Below are 19,660 nucleotides of genomic sequence, written 5' to 3'. Positions count from 1 at the left end.
TCCAAAATTGTATATTTACTTGCTTACAAGCACGTAAAAATGGTAGGCATGCATATATATATACACGCACATATATATATATACATATACATACATATGTGTATATACATATGTATAAATAAAAATTATTAGAGAATTGCCAGAGCTCTAAGGCAGCTTCAGAAGAGCAGGCAATCAATAAATGGATTGACATCCAAAATGAATCTCAGCCTGCAACTGAACCATCTGACATATATCCCGGTTTTATACATGTCTCCCCACTCTCCGGTTTAGTCGATTGTTCCTTTACGCCTAGATTTCTGGTCAATAAAATGTTATTGTGCTAACCTACACTGAATTATCAAAGTTAAAAAAAAAAAAAAGAAGAAAGTACTAGGGAACTCAAAAGCATAAAATTAAGCTGCAGCGATACAATTGTGAGTGTTCTTCAAAATCATATTTAAAGTTGCCACATCATTCTTATAATGAAATGTAATGAAGGGAGGGAAATGCTAGAATATAAAAGGAAATAGCAACTTACATTGTGACCCCCAAGGCGAAGAGCTTCTCATACTCTGTCCTGGAGGAGTAGTTGGGAATGACCTGGAGAAGAGACCAGGGCTAAGGGCTGGGAGCAGAAGCATGATGGCCTCCAAAACCAACCTCAGGGGACAGCAGGGTAGGGGATCCATCCCCTGCTGGAGCGCCTCCGTGCTCCCCAGGCTCACCCCAGTGGGCCCCGGGACCCACCATTCCATTGGTGATGACCAACCGCGGGGCGCTGGGGCTGCTGGGGAAGAGACCAAGCGGATGTCCACTGTACATGACCAAGGTCTGCTCCTCCGTCATCTGCGACAGGTAGGACATGACCAACCAGAACTAGAGGGGGAGATGAAAGAATAGTGTTTCGTAAGTGGGGGCCCCTCCCCAGGTTTCCCCAGGCTCCTCCCAGGTTCACAGATCTCCTAGCAGGCCCTCCCAATGCCTTCGCCCCTCCAGTTCTCCAAGGACATTCCAGTAGCCCCTGGTGCTGCCCACAAGGCCACTCCGGGCCATTCTTGTAACCTTGAATGTAATCTCTAATGGTGGAATTTCAGGCATTAGGGAGGCAGAGACCTGAATTGTAAAGCCATGCTTGTAAGCTCCTTCCAGGCCAGAGGATATGAAGAGGGGTAAGGCTGGTGGGGGTGGGGGTCAGGTTCACTCAGCCCACCATACCTGAGCCCAGTTGCTGAACACCTGCCCATTTCCTCCGTAGGTTACCAGCTCCTGAGGAAACTGGAGAAAGTACAGGTGTCACCTGAGAGATGGTGGCCAGGGAAGGGAAGGGGAAGAGCCCTACCACCCTTACCCCAGGCTGGGCTCCATGGGGAAAGGGGCTCCATGAGTCAGGAGTGGATGGGTGAGGCAGGGAAGGAACCAACAGGGGATACCCAGGGACAGGTGTTTGCAAAAGCACTGACCCTGCCTGAACCTGGGGAAGGGCTCAGCTTGGGCTTAGGGTTAGAGCTAGGTCGGCGGTCACTGGGGACTCAGCCTGGAGGCAAAGTCAGGGTTATCAGTCTGAGATGAGGGGCTAGGGCCAGAGTTGGAGCTGCAGAAGTTCTCACCCTTGGGTAAAGTCCTCAAAATCAATGAACAGGTCACCCTCAAGGAATGAGGTGGGGGGCTCACCCCCTCCCCACCAAATAGTTATCCTTCCTCAAATACAGGGATTTAACTTGCATAGGATGCCCCATGCCAGGCTCATGTGGTCAGAACTACACTGTCCTCTATGGTGGCCACTGGGCACAAGCAGCCATTGAGCTCTTGAAACAGGGTTCATCCAAACCAAGGTGCATTATACCATAAAATGCACCCCCAGGTTTCTAAGACTGTGCATGAAAAAAAAACAAGAATGTAGCACACCTCAATAATAATCTTTCTGAGTGTGTGGGTTAAAATGACAGTATTTTGGTTATGCTAAGACAACTTTTGCCCATTGCTTTAGACTTTTCCACATGGCTATTTGAAAATTGCAAACGTATGTGTGTGTCCGTATGGCACCGAAGTCAGTTCTCTGGTTTTGATGTTGTATTAAAGTTACGGAAGGTGGAAACACTGGGGGATAGTGGATGAAAGGGATCCCTCTGTACCACATCCACAATTTCTTGGGACTCTATAAATATTTCACAATGAAAAGTGAAGGATCAGCATGCATGCCTTCCATGGTATTTCTTTTGGGCAGTGCTGGATGAGGTGCTGCCCCTGGGACACAGCATCTCGGTTCTGCCAGCTGTTACCTGGGCCACGGCAGGATTCAGGTTGTTCATGATCATGTGCATAATGGCGGCAGCTGCTTGGGTCTGGCAGGGGTACTGCTCGATCGGGTAGGCCCTGAAAGGAGAAGTCCAGCTGCTGGGCCTGATCATGGGAAAGCAACAACCGGGCATCCCATCCTACCCAAAGGTTCGCCATCCCTTCTGGCCCCAGCTTAGCATCTGGATGCACAGGTGTGGATGGTCCTACCTGGCATCCTGCAGAATTCACTTCAGACCTCAGACCCGGAGGGAGTTCCAGGACCACCGAGGCCACCCTCCCTCTGGGGCTCAGGTTGTCTCTCTGTGCTCCCACATGTCCAGGATGGGCACCCCAGTACCTCCCGGGCCGCCTCTCCCTCTCCACTTGGCTGGTTCCCACTGTGAAGAGGTTGATTTTGAAGCAGGGCTGACATCTCCTATGTGGAAGCCTTTAGAAACTCTGGATGGAGTTGACTCATCTATTCTTTCATTCATTCAATGAAAACTTCTGAGGTGCTATTGGGGGTTGAATCACGTTCCCATAAAGACATGGGGGTGACCCCATTCATAAATAGGACATTTGAAGATGCTATGATTAAAGTGTGGACTCATATGTGAACAGGCTCTTCAAAGAGCCTTTTTATTTGAGGCCAAACCAAATCAGGGTTTGACTGGAGGCCTTTTAACCAAAGGAAATTGGACACAGTCGTGGAAGCCAGAGGTAGGGGGAGCCAGGGAAGGAGAGAGGGCTTGCCGTGCGATGAGGGGTAGAAATGCATCTACAAGCCAAGGAACCCCCAGGATGGTGGCAACCAGCACCAGAACACTACAGACTTGGGGAGAAGGCAAAGCCTGTGGAGACCTTGATGTTGCATGTGATGGTTTGAAGTTGTCTATACCCCAGAAAAGGTCATCTTCTTAAAGCTGATCCATTCCTATGGGTGTAGACCTATTGTGGGTGGGAACTTTTGATTAGGTTATTCAGTTTAGGCCTGCCCCAGGTGGGTCTTAATCCTCTTACTGGAGTCCTTTATAAGAGGATAAAACACATAGAGAAGCTCACAGGAAAAAGCCCCAGAGTAGCTGGGAGAGAAGCAGCCAGAAGCTGAGAGCAATGAAATCCAGGAGAGAAGGACCAGCAGACACTGGCCGTGTGCCCGGCCATGTGACAGAGGAGCCCAGATCGCCAGCGGCCTTTCTTCAGGGAGAAGGTATCGTCCTGTTGATGCCTTAATTTGGACATTTTCACAGCCTTAGAACTGTAAACTTGTAAGATAATGCATCTCTATTTTAAAAACCAACCCATTTCTGAAATATTGCTTTTCATCAGCTTTAGCAAACCAAAACATTGGACTTCTAGCCTCCAAACTGTGAACCAATAAATTCCCCCTGTTTAAGCCAACCAGTATGTGCTATTTGCCATAGCAGCCCTGGTAAACCGAGACAGGCACCAATATTAAAGCAGGGGACAGATCAAGAGGTTCAGACATGGATAAGGGATACGGATCCCACATTACAGAGAGGATGATGTTCTCTGGGATTCAAAACAAGTCCAGTCTTCTGACATATTCAAAAGCATTGGTTCTCAAAGTGTGGTTGTGGACCAGCAGTGGCATCTGAGAGCTATTAGAAACATGGATTCTCCAGCCCTCGCTCCCTGGAACTACTGAACCAGAAATCTGGGGGTGGGACTCATAACCTGGGTTTTAACAAGGCCTCCAGCAGCTGCCATGGTTTGAGAACCAGGGAAGATATTTGCAGGCACTGACAGAGGCCCTTGTGTGCTCTTCTCTCCCTCTTGCAGAAGTACAAAATATTGGTGCTTGAAAGTGAAATTTGTATGCAACTTGGCTTCACAATTGCTGGGACAAGTAAGCCAGGCCAGAGAGAACTGTCTGATAAAGTGTCCTCCCCAACCTCTGGCCAGGCTGGGGGACCACAGCCAGCCCTTGGCTCCGGACCCTGGGGATGGCAACCCGCCACCCCTCTCTCAGCATCTACTCAGGATACCATCTCTGTGTTCCTCCCAGATTTGCCCCCTCACTGCTGACCCTCAGGGGTTCCTGGCCTCCAGAGTAGTCTCTCCCAGGAGTTTCCCAGCCCTAACATTTTGGGGTCTCTGGGTCCCCTTTGGAGCTGTGCCCACTGGCACTCACCTCATCTCAATGCTGGGGCAAAACCGGTACATGTAGATGTGCCCATACAGATGCAGCTCCTGGGCAAACTCAGGGGCCAGCAGCTCCTGGATGTCCGGGGGGAAGTAGCGCAGAGCATTCCTCAGTGCCAGCTGGGGAGGAAAAGGGGAAAGGCAGCGGGGGGCCAGGGAGTGGGGGGAATCCAGGCCAAGCACCCTGAGCCTACATGATGGTCCGTCTTCTTTCCCCACCAGGATTTGCCTCTGCTCCACTCAGACACCATAGTTCTCATTCCAGGCCCATCTACAATGTCACCACCTACAGGAAGCCTTCCCTGATTGAGTCCCACTACCATCACACACACTGTGATGAAGACCTGGTCTATCCCTCTTCTTTGCTCATCATGGATCCAATCTTCTGTCCCAGGGACTAAGCTGCTTGACCCCAGCCAAGGGCCAAAAAGAGGACCACCCTGAGGCTACCATGGAGACCCCTGGGCTGCAGACTCAAGGTGAAAGAGAACAAAATTGCTGTAAGCCCATATAGAACCTTTGTGCAAATACAGAAAAGCATCCCCTTCTCCAGGAACTCTACTTTGTGAGTGGAGCACAGGCTGCATTTTCAGCTGGGTAGCCTTGGGCCATGCACAAAAGCACACTTGCATCTCTGGGAGTCAGAGCCTACCAGATGTGGGGAGGCCCAGGTAGAGGCTGAGGCTGGAGATGGGAGGCCAAAGGAAGAACAAACCTTTCCAAGGGCTTCTTTTCCAACTCAGATAAATAACCCAAACTCACTCTTGTCCAGACATCCTTGACGTTCCTAGAACATGCCAAGGCTGGCCCTGCCTCAGGGCCTGTGTGCTTACCTTCCCTCCAACTAAAGCACCCTCTTCTACCCTGCCTTCACTTTGGGGTGAGGGGGGGCCCTTCCCCTCATTCCCCAAAATCCCCCCTCTGGCCTCCCCTTCTAAAGCCGTGGCAGTTTGGTTTCCATTCAGAGCTGTTGACGGCCTGACACTGTGTTATATTGTTGTCTCTCTAAGTTCCAGGAGGGCAGGAGCCCTGGCTGGCCCCTCCCCTGCAGTCTTCCTTCCCACATCACAACAGAGCCTAGGAGTGAGGAGAGAGGAGGTGGGAGAGAGGCCCAGGGGACGCCCAGTTTCGGGAAGACGTTGGGGCCATTTATTCAACCAGAGAACCCAGGAGGGCAAGCTGCTTTGGGGTTGAGGGGAAATGAAGAGCTGGGTGTGGTGGATTTATTCACTCTCTCTCCCATTCATTAATTCATTCATTCAACAAATGTATATTGAGGGGCAAGCTGTTGTGAGGCTTGGAAAAGCCAAGGGTCCCGGCTGCAGATACTGGAAGGCAGGGGGGATGGGAAAAGGGACAAGGGTGTAGGGCTGAGCCCTGAGGAACCCCACCTTTGGGAAGGGGGTGGGCAGGGGCAGAGGTGCTGACAGGGAGACAGAGAAGTGGCCACCCAGCCATGACAGCTGGTCAGTCTAATGTCCCTGGGTGGAGTTGCTCCAGGACAGAGTGACAAGGGGTCACCCCCAGCCTCCCCAAGGGTGTTAGCATCCCTGGAGGCAGTGACAGCCAGCTTGCAGCACCAGGTGAGCAAATGAAGGTGGCAACAGGAAACAGGCATTTGGAAGAGAGCAACAAGCAAGAAGGAGACCAGAAAGCAAGCTCAGAGCAATATGGACATTGGAAACAGGTCATCAGAGCCGCTCTCTCATTTAACTTTCACACAACAGCCCCCCAGAAAAAAATGCACACAATTCCTTCTTTCTTGGAAAAAAAACTTGATCAGAAGGATGAGTTCCTTCCTTACAAATGGTGGCCAGGGGTTCTCAAACTCAGACAGACCTCAGCATGGCTGGGAGGGCTTGTTAAAATCCAGAGGACTAGAGTCTCTGGTCTGAACCGGGGTTGAGAATGTGCATTTTGGACAAGTTCCCAGGTGATGCCAACACAGCTGCTGGCCACAGGGCCACTCTTTGAGAACTGCTGCATGACAAGGATGGGGAGGAAATAGCCACACCTTCCAGTAGCAGCAGGTTGAGTGTGCTGGTTTATACATATATTATGTCCCCCAGAGAAAACCATATTCTTTAATGCAATCTTGTGGGGGTGGACGTATTAGTGTTGATTAGGTTGGACTCTATTGACTGAGTGTTTCCATGGAGATGTGACTCAATCAACTGTGGGCAAGACCTTTGATTGGATAATTTCCATGGAGGTGTTACCCCACCCATTCAGGGTAGGTGTTAATTTGATCATTGGAGTCCTATAAAGGAATTCACAGACAGAAGAACCTCAGAGCAACTGAGCGTGACATTTAGCTGCCGCTAAGAGAAGACAAAACATCCCCAGAGCAATTTTGGAGAACCCATTTTGAAACGCAACCAGGGAGCAAGCAGACACCAGCCACATGCCTCCCCAGCTAACAGAGGTTTTCCGGACACCACTGGCCATCCTCCAGTGAAGGTACCCTGTTGTTGATGCCTTACCTTGGACACTTTATGCCTTAAGACTGTAACTGTGTAACCAAATAAGCCCCCTTTATAAAAGCCAATCCATTTCTGGTGTTTTGCATCTCGGCAGCATTAGCAAACCAGAACAACAGGTCTTGCCAAAACCAGACACAAGACAGAACATACTGAATCATTCCATTTCTATGAAGTTCAAGAGCAGGCACAGCTAGGGCAGGTGATTTAGAAGTCAGGAATAGGAGTCACTGACCAGGGCGCCTTGGGGTGCTGGTCATGCTCTTTCCCTTCTATGTGTGCACTCTCTGAAGGGCATATCTGTGCACTTGAGATTTGGGCTGGTTTCCACGTGTGTGTGAAACACTTCAATGCAAAAAGGTTTGTAATGGTATAAATCTTCTAATCGGTACTTGCAGCAAGACTGAACATATTGAGATATACATATATGGATTTTTTAACTTTTTTGTTGGTGAGCCACACCAAGCAATACCTCTCCCTGCCCAGGACCCCAGTACACACACAAACACAGACTCTGCAGAACAAGACTTAAACTTTCACTGCAAGCACTCTGAAATATACCATCTCTTCTAGCTTCTTTTATCTCCACATCTAAAAAACACCTGTTGCAACCTCCTAAACCAATTACACAATCCACTAGGGGCTGGCAGTGGCAGTTTGCAAACCACTGTACTCCCTGTTCTTAGCCACGGTGACGTTTCGTGAATGCTGCTAGACTTGACGTTCAAGACTAATGTGCTAGACAAGGAAGCAGGGTTCACAACTCAACTGTGTCAAGGGCTTGCGAAAGGTTGTTCAGGAATTATGTAACTCAAACAAAAAAAAAAGGGGAAAGATGGTTAGTGTGAAAGTTAACAATTTTTAAACTGTGTCCGTTGACGGAAATGACTCAGCCATTCTAAAAGGTGGAATGTTTTCAAGGCTCCAAGAAGCTCAATTTGTTCTAAAAAAGAATGCACTCATACCAGAAAAATGAAGGAGATTCTCCCCACATCCTGAACACAATGCAAAAGCTGTTTGCTAGCTTGGATTTAATAATCTAGGTCTCTGACAGGAGGTGGGGGAGAGGAGCAGTTTGCATCATTAAGATGAGACTATAGTGCTCAGAGAGTTTGTGTGGCTTGCCTGGAGTCCCACAGCAGGCCACCGTGGGGTGGGAGGGGGGGCAGCTCTGTGGGACCCTGCAGGAGCCCCTTCCGCACAGAGCAGGATTATCAGACCAGAGTAAGGACCCAGGAACCGCATCCCGTGCTCAGCGGTACACACGCTGGGTGGCATGGTGGGTTTGGCCGCTTCCTGATGAGCAAGGAACAGTGGGCAGAGCCAATGCTGCCTTCTGGCTCTACCATCTTCTGGCTGTGTGTAGACAGATCACACCCCCAGTCTCAGCTTCAGCATGGCTCAGCATCACTTACTCGGGAGAGTGGTTAGAAAGACTGAATAAAATGATGCCAGCTGCCTACACACAGCAGATGGTCAAGAAAAGCCAGGCCAGGCCTTCTTCCCCACCTATTCTTTTAAAGACCGCCAAGCCAGAACTTGGAAGGTATTTCTTGATTCTTCCCAGACCCCTTCTCCAAATGGTCACCAAGTCCTGCCTTTGCAGCTTCTTTGCTGGGCTGTGTTTGGTTTACTTTAAAATGCTTCAGCAACCACAGGGAGAGGTCAGCTAACATGCTAATCAGAGGCAACTACACAAGCACTTTGGATCTGTCTCCATATCACAGTCCATGCCACAGTGTCTGCTATGTAGCTTGTACATACTTCATCTCTCTGAGCTTCAATTTCCTCCTCTATAAAATGAGTATAATAGGAGGCGGGGCAAGATGGCGGACTGGTGAGCTGTATGTTTTAGTTACTCCTCCAGGAAAGTAGGCAGAAAGCCAGGAACTGCGTGGACTGGACACCACAGAGCAATCTGACTTTGGGCATACTTCATACAACACTCATGAAAACGTCAAACTGCTGAGATCAGCGAAATCTGTAAGTTTTTGCGGCCAGGGGACCCGTGCCCCTCCCTGCCAGGCTCAGTCCCGTGGGAGGAGGGGCTGTCAGCTCCGGGAAGGAGAAGGGAGAACTGCAGTGGCAGCCCTTATCAGAAACTCATTCTACTGATCCAAACTCCAACCATAGATAGACTGAGACCAGACACCAGAGAATCTGTGAGCAGCCAGCCCAGCAGAGAGGAGACAGGCATAGAAAAAAAACAACACGAAAAACTCCAAAATAAAAGCGGAGGATTTTTGGAGTTCTGGTGAACATAGAAAGGGGAAGGGCACAGCTCAGGCCCCGAGGCGCATATGCAAATCCCGAAGAAAAGCTGATTTCTCTGCCCTGTGGACCTTTCCTTAATGGCCCTGGTTGCTTTGTCTCTTAGCATTTCAATAACCCATTAGATCTCTAAGGAGGGCCCTTTTTTTTTTTTTTAATCCTTTTTTCTTTTTCTAAAACAATTACTCTAAGAAGCCCAATACAGAAAGCTTCAAAGACTTGCAATTTGGGCAGGTCAACTCAAGTGCAAAACTAAGAGAGCTCTGAGACAAAAGGCAATAATCCAGTGGCTGAGAAAATTCACTAAACACCACAACTTCCCAAGAAAAGGGGGGTGTCCGCTCACAGCCATCATCCTGGTGGACAGGAAACACTCCTGCCCATCGCCAGCCCCATAGCCCAGAGCTGCCCCAGACAACCCAGTGTGACGGAAGTGCTTCAAATAACAGGCACACACCACAAAACTGGGTGTGGACATTAGCCTTCCCTGCAACCTCAGCTGATTGTCCCAGAGTTGGGAAGGTGGAGCAGTGTGAATTAACAAAGCCCCATTCAGCCATCATTTCAGCAGACTGGGAGCCTCCCTACACAGCCCAGCAGCCCAGAACTGCCCTGAGGGGACGGCACTCACCTGTGACATAGCACAGTCATCCCTCAACAGAGGACCCGGGGTGCACAGCCTGGAAGAGGGGCCCACTTGCAAGTCTCAGGAACCATACGCCAATACCAAGGACTTGATACCAGAGACAAACTGTGGCAGGACTGAACTGAAGGATTAGACTATTGCAGCAGCTTTAAAACTCTAGGATCACCAGGGAGATTGGATTGTTAGGGCCACCCCCCCTCCCCGACTGCCCAGAAACACACCCCATATACAGGGCAGGCAACACCAACTACACACGCAAGCTTGGTACACCAATTGGACCCCACAAGACTCACTCCCCCATTCACCAAAAAGGCTAAGCAGGGGAGAACTGGCCTGTGGAGAACAGGTGGCTCGTGGACGCCACTTGCTGGTTAGTTAGAGAAAGTGTACTCCACGAAGCTGTAGATCTGATAAATTAGAGATAAGGACTTCAATTGGTCTACACATCCTAAAAGAACCCTATCAAGTTCAGCAAATGCCAAGAGGCCAAAAACAACAGAAAATTATAAAGCATATGAAAAAACCAGACGATATGGATTACCCAAGCCCAAGCACCCAAATCAAAAGATCCGAAGAGACACAGCACCTAGAGCAGCTACTCAAAGAACTAAAGATGAACAATGAGACCATAGTACGGGAGACAAAGGAAATCAAGAAGACCCTAGAAGAGCATAAAGAAGACATTGCAAGACTAAATAAAAAAATGGATGATCTTATGGAAATTAAAGAAACTGTTGACCAAATTAAAAAGATTCTGGACACTCATAGTACAAGACTAGAGGAAGTTGAACAACGAATCAGTGACCTGGAAGATGACAGAATGGAAAATGAAAGCATAAAAGAAAGAATGGGGGAAAAAATTGAAAAAATCGAAATGGACCTCAGGGATATGATAGATAATATGAAACGTCTGAATATAAGACTCATTGGTGTCCCAGAAGGGGAAGAAAGGGGTAAAGGTCTAGGAAGAGTATTCAAAGAAATTGTTGGGGAAAACTTCCCAAATCTTCTAAACAACATAAATACACAAATCATAAATGCCCAGCGAACTCCAAATAGAATAAATCCAAATAAACCCACTCCGAGACATATACTGATCACACTGTCAAACACAGAAGAGAAGGAGCAAGTTCTGAAAGCAGCAAGAGAAAAGCAATTCACCACATACAAAGGAAACAGCATAAGACTAAGTAGTGACTACTCAGCAGCCACCATGGAGGCAAGAAGGCAGTGGCACGATATATTTAAAATTCTGAGTGAGAAAAATTTCCAGCCAAGAATACTTTATCCAGCAAAGCTCTCCTTCAAATTTGAGGGAGAGCTTAAATTTTTCACAGACAAACAAATGCTGAGAGAATTTGCTAACAAGAGACCTGCCCTACTGGAGATACTAAAGGGAGCCCTACAGACAGAGAAACAAAGACAGGACAGAGAGACTTGGAGAAAGGTTCAGTACTAAAGAGATTCGGTATCGGTACAATAAAGGATATTAATAGAGAGAGGGAAAAATATGACAAACATAAACCAAAGGATAAGATGGCTGATTCACGAAATGCCTTCATGGTTATAAAATGAGTATAATAGTACCTACCTTATAGGGTAGTCCTGGGGACTAAATGGATGAACACACTTAGACTAGTATGTACTGTTTGAGTGGCAGCTATCAAAATCATCACCACCCACACACATGCTCTCCATGCTGCAAATCTTTCTTCCATCAGGACCTCTGCCCACCCTACCTCCTCTGGGGTCTTTTCTACAGGAGCCTCTCTGTTCTCTAGGGGAGTATTCTTAAGCAGCAGGTTATGCCCCTCTTCCAAAACCTTCATGGGCTCTCCATTACTCATCTGAATATGTCCATGACATTCAGGGTCCTCTGTAATCAGGCCAGGCCTGGCCCTTTAAGCTCTGTACCCAAAAAAATACTTTGCATTGGCCCATTTCTAACTCCCCCTGTCTCCAGTTGACCTTCTTTCTCTGATTTCCCAGCTTCAAAACTTTGCCCATGCTTTCCAAGATCACCTCCTCCAAGAAGTCTTCCCAGATTTCTCCTGCCCTTATAGGATGTTGGTTTGGGCACTGAGCATATGCTCATGTCCATTCACTCAACAAGCATCCACCAGTGTCCCTGGAGACCCAGAAATGAATCCCACAAAGCTACATCCTCAGGAAGCTTGGGGTGGTGTGGCAGAAACAATGGAATACAGGCAGAAGTTGGAAGTCTTTGGAACCGGTATCTCAGCACAGCCCTTGAGGGTGGGGTAGGATTTGGGGAAAAGGCAGCTAAGAGAAATTGCATGGCGGGGGAGGGGGATTCCAAAGACTCTTCTAATAGAGGAACCCCTTACATCATACGGCTAAACTTTTCTTCTGCACGTAAAAGTTGTATTGTGTTCATGCTGGGAATACACTGACTGCATGTTATAGACAGACCATACTCTATATTTAAACCAAGGAATCTATTTCAAGAACAGCAAAGCATTAGGCACATTTTAGTGTATCTAGATAATGAAATATGATGCAACATTCTAAGAATGGATGGAGTGACTCCAAAGGCTTCTGCTTGTTCTTTTAAGAAGGATATGCAGGCATCCATGCTCGTATGTGCATAGGATGTGTCTGGAAGGAGATGGATGTGCCCAAATAAATAGGCATGAGTGATTCTGGGAGGTGAGTCAGGGTGAGAGGAAGATTACAGGGTACTTTTATAATTATTTGACTTATTTTGTAAAATTGCTCTTAAAATTTTACGCCTAAAGTCAAAGAAATAAATTGAAATAAAAATTAAGAACAAGCCAGAGGAATAGTTCAAAGCAAGTCAACAAGGAAGCTTCTTTCAGTTTGGAGACCAGCTTCTGGCTGGCCAACCTTGGCATCCCAGGGAAGATTTAGTCCCTTCATCAACTCAGACTTCCCCAGATATGCAGGTTGCCCCAAATCCAAAGGCAGAGCCCTGGGGCATCTGACCCCAGATGCTGTGTGCTTTGAGCAAATGGTTATACATCTGCACCAAGCAGAAGGGACCCAGCAGCAAATTCAACTGAGAGGCACAGGTGGCAAGGGACAGAGCCAGGGCTCAGACTGGGCAGTCTGGCTGTGGTAGGGATGTGGCCGAAGGTCGGGGTATTAAAGCCCAGAACAGGGAGGTTACTCAGTGGGGAGAAAACATTAACCCACTGCCCTGACCCCAGGAGAGCTGGGCCAGATAACAAGCAAGTGGGAGGCCTGTCCATCCCACCGTGGCTGCAGCTGCGCCTGCCCTCCGCAATGCCTTTTATGGGTGGGACACAAGGTGGGAGTAGGGCGGGGAGCCAAGAGTACAGCTAGCCAAATTGCAGCAGTCTTTATCTGTGGGTGGTGGAATTCTATTCTTTGTGCTTTTCACTTGAATTCTGGGGGGAAGGGTCATTTACAAACCAATAAGAGTGGGAACTACTGTGGAGTAGAATGCAAAGGTCAAATGTGCATTCAAGACAAAGTGCAAGCCCTGAGCTGGGAGTGCCAGGGATGGCGCACATTCTGTTCCCTCTGCAATGAGTTTGGGGGCTTCACACCTGGCCCACTCCTCCTCTGGATTGGGGGGCTGCTGCAGCTCCACCACTAATGGCTGAGTGACCTTGAACCTCAGGGTTCTCATCTGTAAATGGGAACCATAATCCCACACCTAAGAGAGGCTGTTGGGTGACAATGAGAGATGCTGGGTGTGACATTGAGGGGTCCCTCCCTCCCGGTGGGGAGCTCCTGGAGGCCAGTGATGGGAGGCCTGTGAGTTCAGGGGCTGCAGCTCCTGCAGAGACAGAAGGAAGTAGGAGGATGCCCACCGGGGACCACCCAGAGGCCTTCCAGGAACAGGGGCTCCAGGAGCCATGGAGCCCAGTTACTTACCTGCTCCTCTGCAGGGCTCAAGCCAGGGGTCCTGACTGGGGCATGGGGCACTCCAGCCCAGCGCCCCCGGTTCTCCGGAAGGGGGTTCAGGGGCAACCCAGAGCAGAGGACCTGGAGGCTGGACATGTCTGGAGAAGGTTGGGGCAGAAGCCGGCTCCACGGGGAGGTCAGGGAGAGACTGAACAGCCAGGGCCTGCCTGAGCTGCTACCTCTGACCCCAGGGCCACCTCCTCTAGCACCTCATTGGGTTCCGGGACAGTGCAAGGGGCCATTCACTGGTCACATGTCACTGGCCTCAGGCTGGCTGGCCTGCAGTGTTGACCTTGGGGGGAGAGATCAGGTGCTGTGGAGAGGGCAGGGCTGGGGGGATGGTGGCCAGAGAAGGAGGGTAAAGCAAGCCTTCCCGCTGGGATGCTTGGGGGATGTCCTTTGGTCCTTTCTGGGGGCTGCTGGCCTTTTAAGTCATGTTTTCTAAGTTGTGACTTTGGGGAGCTGGGGGGGCTCTAATACAGGGGGTTGCTCTGGCAGACTTATGGGGGAGAGCCCCCCAGGCAGTGATGTTGGGGTGCAGGTCTTTGATGATCAGGAGGTGAGCTGCAGGAAGTTCCTGGAGGGGTGGGATGACAGCAGAGAGAGTGCTGGGGTTCTGTACAGAAAGCAGAAGTGCCACTCGGGCCCCCTCCTCCCTGCCATCTGCAGAAGAGGGGGACTGAGTGACAGGCGTAGCAAGAACCCACTCACAGCAGTAAATGTATCTCCCTTGGGCTCCTGCTGAGGCACGGGCAACTCAGCCCATTCCCAAAGCTCTGGGCACAGCTCACCAGCCCCTCATAAGGAATGGCCAGCATTCCCAAACCCACTGATGAGTCTGCGAGAAAGTATTCCTTGTTGGCCCTGTGCTAAAGGTGGGGAGACTGAGGCCCAGGTCTCACTCACCCAGCCAGGAGGTGGCCCATCCGTGCAAAAGATGGGATTCAACCAATATCCCATATAGCCTCCCTCCGTTTCTCCGCACTCAGCAGCGTTAGCAGCCAGGCCCTAGGAGCTCATTGTTCCATTTTATAGATGAGAAAACTGAGGTTGCAAGAAGTGAGGGGAGCCCAAGGTCACCCAAAGTCATGGGTGGAGCCAGGATTTGAACCCTCAGCCCAAAGATCTAGCTCCGGCCCCATTCTCAGCCTCTCCTGCTCTCTCTCACAGGCACAGTGGGGGCCGCTGGGATTGGGGGCCGGGGCATCTCTGCTCCTTACCAGTAGGAGGCTCTGTCAAAGAGCGAGCAAGCAGAAATGCAGCATTTTTGCCTTCTGCCATTCATCCATTCACTTGGTCTTTCAAGCGAGGTGGAGCTGTTCTTGGCCTTGGGAATAGAGCAAGCATAAAGAGAAGTCCTTGTAGGGGGCTCTGGGGTGCCCACCTGCCCTCCCCCCTGGCGCCTGCACTGCTCTGCTCAGGGGCTTTTTCTGGTGCCCCAGAGCCTGTTCTGCCTACCCCAAGGAGCAGGCTGGGAGGGCTGGAGAATCACCAGTTCCCTGCTTCCCACCTGGTCAGCCAACGACAGACAGGCATCTATCTGCCTTGCCCTTTGGCAGGCCCGGATGACTCTGAGAAGCAGGTCTACACTGTTGAGTTCCAAGTACCCACTGTGGTGATAATGCACCCTTGGCTGGCTGCTTTCCATTCCCCATCTCACTTCCCACTCTCCTAACAGAGCTTTCCGGGATAAGTTCCTAAATAAACTATCTATACTTGAAACCTTGTCTCCAGATTTGCTTCTAGGGAAGGTCTTGACTTCCCACAGCTCAAGAGAAGCCAGCGACCTGACGGTTTTTGTGCAGTCCCCTGGTTTGTAAATGTTTAAGCCAATTAAAATTTTTAAACATTGTACAGAACAAGACTGGTGGACTGTATCAAGGTCAATATCCTGGTTGAGATATTGTACCATAACTCTGCAAAATGTTACCACTGGGGGAAAACTGGGGCATGGATACATGGTATCCATATTATTACTTAGAACTGCATGTGAATTTACAATTGTCACAAAATAAATAGTTTAATTTTCTTTTTATTGTACAAGCTATTTAAAAGAATGAACATCTCATAGTGGTTAAATATGGCAGACTTCTGGGTTCAAACCCTGGTGATACTACTCAATTGCTGTGTGGCCTTGAATGAGTTACTTAACCTCTCTGGGCCTCAGTTTCCCCAGGGGGTGGGTCTTAGAATTAAGTGAGAAAATGCAGGTAAGGGGCTTAAAATAGCACCTGGCACAGAATCAGCATGCTGTAAGATACTGTAAGGAACACAGCATCATTTAGAAAGGAATAGGAAAGAAAAAGAATATACATATCTTGAGTTATGATGGAAATAAATGCATGAATAATTTCCCCAGGGAACTGTGGAGGGGAGTGGGATTGGGGGGCTTGGAAAGGGGAGGGAAGGAGACTTTTCTCTGTAAAACTCTTTGGTGCTGTTTGAATTTTGATCCCATGTGCATGTACTAACTGGCCAAACAAAATAGATAAGACTTGAAAAACAGTAAGGAGTAAAGAAAGACAGGCAGGCATTCAGGCCACTTTCTCTGCATGTCCTCAGATGTGAGCCTCCCTTGGCTCCTGATGCTTGATGTTGTCTGCCTGTCCAGCCATGGGGTGCCTGGCTTAGTTTCTGTGGTGGTTTGGAGCTGTATGCATCCCCAGAAAAACATGTTCTTAAACCTAATCCATTCCTGTGGGTGTGAACCCATCATAAGTAGGACCTTTTGGTGAGGTTACTTCAGTTAAGGTGTGGCCCACCTCCATCACGATGGGTCTTAATCCTAATACTGGAGGCTTTTATAAGCAGAATGAAATTGAGACAGAGAGAGAGAAAAACTACAGGAAGCAAGAGCTAAAGGTCAACAGAACCCTGAAGAGAACGGAGAAGCCAGGAGAGGCCGCCATGCGTCGGAGGAGCCCAGGACCCAGGATCACCAGCAGCCAGCCCCAGAACCCCATAGTCTTTGGGGAGAAAGCATCATCTTGATGACGCCTTGATTTGGACTTCCTTTTAGCCCCCACACCACGAGCTAATAAATTCCTATTGTTTAAGCTGACCCATTGCATGGTACTTGCTTGAGCAGCCAAGGAAACTAAATTGCCCCCAGGGGCTATATGGTGGTTTGGAGCTGTTATGTACCCCAGAAAAGGTCATGTTCTTTTACTCCATTCCTGTGGTTGCAGATCTATTGTGGGTGGGACCCTCTGATGAGGTTATTTCAACTGAGATGTGACCCACCCCATTCAAAGTGGGTTTTAATCCTTTTCCTGGAGTCTTTTATGAGAAGATAAAAGACAGAAGAAGCCCAAAGAGATCACAGAAAAGCCCCAAAGAAGCTAAGAGAGGACCCACAGAAGTTTTGAGAGAAAAAGCCACAGATGTAGAAGCTAGAAACTGAAGCAATGAAACCCAGGAGAGAAGGACCAGCAGACGCCAGCCATGTGCCCTCCCATGTGACAGAGTGTCCCAGATGCTGGCAGCCTCTCTTCAGAGAAGGTATCATACTGTTATTCTGTTGTTACCTTGAGTTAGTTGGACATTGTAAGTTAATAAATCCCTATTGTAAAATCCAACCCATTTCTGCTATACTGCTTTAGCAAACTGAAACAGGCTACTTCTGTCCCAGCCTAGCAGCTCCTCCTGGCATCAGCTGGTATCTGGCACCCCTCAGCACAGCCCTGCCTGGCACCCCCAGTTCAGACCTCACAGGGGCCTCTTTTCTGCTGGGTCACTGGCACCTCCAGCTGACCTTCCTGGGTCAGCCTGGTCCCAGCTCCCCTCCCTCTCCTCCAGCCCTCTGCTCCTGGTCCCCAGATTCCTCCCCTAGAGCACTTATCCCTGACCCCTCTGCCTTCAGCACTTAGCCTGGACCCTGAGATTCCACACCCCATCATCTCACTCCTAGCAACTGCCCTAGCCTCTCACATGGCCCCCTGCCCCCTCCCGCTCCCTCCAACCCACACTCAAGGCAGCACCCACAGGCATCATTGCCCAGCACTCTTCGGTTTCAAACCCACAGATGGCTGCCCACTGTCCTTAAAAGGCTCTCAGCGTCTAGACCTCCCTGACCACCTCTCTAACTTCACCCACCAACTTCTTGCCCTCCTGGGAGCTTCTTTTCTGCTTCTTGAACACGCTAGTCTATTCCCACCTATGGGTCTTTTGAAACACGAACACAAATCCTTTAACACTCCTCCAAGGGAGACTGGGGTCCTCTTGAATCTGGGCTAACCCAAGTGATTCACGCTTACCCAACAGAAGGCAGCAAACATGTGGCTGTGAAACTTCTGGGGCTGGGTCAGAAAATCGCCATGCACCAGCCTCCAAGGGAGAAGTCTACTATCAGGGCCACCTTGCTAGAGAGAGCTCTGCGTAGGTATCCAGGCCACAGCCCAGCTGAGCTCCCAGCCAGCCAGCAGCACCAACTGCCTTCCGTGTGACAGAGCCATCAGGGATGTCCTACCCAGTTGAGACTTCAGATAAGCTGCAGCCCCAGCTGAGCTCCCAGCCAGTCGGCAGCACCAACTGCCCGCCATGTGGCAGAGCCAGCTGGGACGTGCAGGTCAGTGGAACCTCCCGATGATTGTGGCCCAAGCTGACATCTGACTGCAACCACCTGAGACCCCCAGGAAGAGTCCTTCCCCAATTCCTGAGCCACACAACTGTGAGCCACATTTAAATGCTTGTTTTAAGCCACTAAATTATAGGACAATTTGTTACTTGGGACTAATAACTAGAACATGCCCCCTAGGGCCTTTGTGATCAATGGCTGTGCCTTTGCCTAGAAAGCCCCACATCCTATGTGGCTCAGTCCCTGTTCAGAGCATCATATGAAGACTTCATTGGATTTTATAGCAGCTTTCTGATTAGGGTAGTTTTTTGAAGTTGTTATAGACTGTTAACAATTGTCTGCCTGTGTCCTGCCTGAAATAGCATGACTGTTATGAAACATATCTTTAATAAAGCAGGATACGATTTGGCTTGGGGGAAAGAAAAGGCCCCTGATGACCTCCTGATATTCAGTATGCATGCCTCCCATCCCTTTATCCTGCTTTATTTTCCTCAAAGCACCCTCTAGCAACTGATATTATTTTTATTCTCATTTTCCATGTCCCACCTCCATCTATAATATAAACTCATGAAGGTGGAGACCCTTTCTGCCTTGTTGTCTCCACTGGAGCCTCAGCACAGTGTTGAATGAATGAATGGATGAATGAATGAATCCGTGAATGCAGCCCTGGTGAGGACAGAAGAATGCAGAGGGCATCTTCTCAGAGAAGTTACTGAGGCCCCCACTCTCTGACCAGGCATCTGTACCTTCCCACCCCCAGACCCAAGACCTTCTCCCATCAGCCTCCAAGGGGCTGGGTTGCTTGCAAGCCCAAAGGATACGGATGGACTGAGATGTTATTCTCAACTTTGTCCACCAGGTGGCAGCACAGTAAGCAGAGTTCTAGACTGAAGACACCAGGAGCTGGAACTTTGTTAGAGAACACAGATCTCAGCAAGAGGAAGAAAGACTTGGGGGCCTGGTAGGGGTGCGGCATTAGCGGAATCCCTGCTTCCTGGACACAGAGTAGCAACACTGTATCTTTAAGCCACTGGAACTATTATTTACTTAATACTCTTCCTTACACAGACCTTTTAAAACCTAAATAGATGTAACAGGAAGGAATTTTTCTATATCACCATTCTAACAGAAATATGGTCACCTGCCACAAATAGGTGGTCCCCCATTGGATAAATCAATTAATCAAATATTTACATGGCACTCAGGGTCAGGATTCAGGCAGGATCTGGAGATGCAGGCAGAAAGCAAGCGCCTCAGGGTAGGGAGAAAAAGGGGCAATTTAAGCTTGATACTGGGCGGGGGTGGGGAGGGTGGTTCTTGGCGGAGTCACGTATAGGGGGCACTCCC

The 19,660-nt window shown here is 49.3% G+C and overlaps 1 protein-coding gene across 4 annotated transcripts in view; it reads right to left on the bottom strand.

Annotated features, from left to right (window-relative positions):
- UROC1 (urocanate hydratase 1) overlaps window positions 1–19,660 on the bottom strand; it is a 68,376-nt gene that overhangs the window by 48,427 nt on the left and 289 nt on the right. Inside the window, exons 1-7 of one of the 4 annotated variants that reach the window (XM_037803465.1) lie at window positions 19,508–19,526; window positions 14,958–15,064; window positions 4,415–4,545; window positions 2,262–2,355; window positions 1,198–1,257; window positions 730–858; window positions 521–582 (exon numbers count right to left, since the gene is read on the bottom strand). In XM_037803465.1, coding sequence (XP_037659393.1) covers window positions 521–582; window positions 730–858; window positions 1,198–1,257; window positions 2,262–2,355; window positions 4,415–4,446 — 377 coding nt within the window. In that variant the 5' untranslated portion in view covers window positions 4,447–4,545; window positions 14,958–15,064; window positions 19,508–19,526. Of the gene's footprint in view, window positions 1–520; window positions 583–729; window positions 859–1,197; window positions 1,258–2,261; window positions 2,356–4,414; window positions 4,546–13,707; window positions 14,051–14,957; window positions 15,065–15,247; window positions 15,401–19,507; window positions 19,527–19,660 lie in introns of those variants that run through there. The other 3 variants (XM_037803455.1, XM_037803445.1, XM_037803437.1) reach the window with 3 other exon arrangements.

This window comes from Choloepus didactylus, chromosome 1 (genome assembly GCF_015220235.1).
Source record: "Choloepus didactylus isolate mChoDid1 chromosome 1, mChoDid1.pri, whole genome shotgun sequence".
Taxonomy (NCBI): Eukaryota; Metazoa; Chordata; class Mammalia; order Pilosa; family Megalonychidae; genus Choloepus; species Choloepus didactylus.
This window is presented reverse-complemented; position numbering and strand designations above follow the sequence as displayed.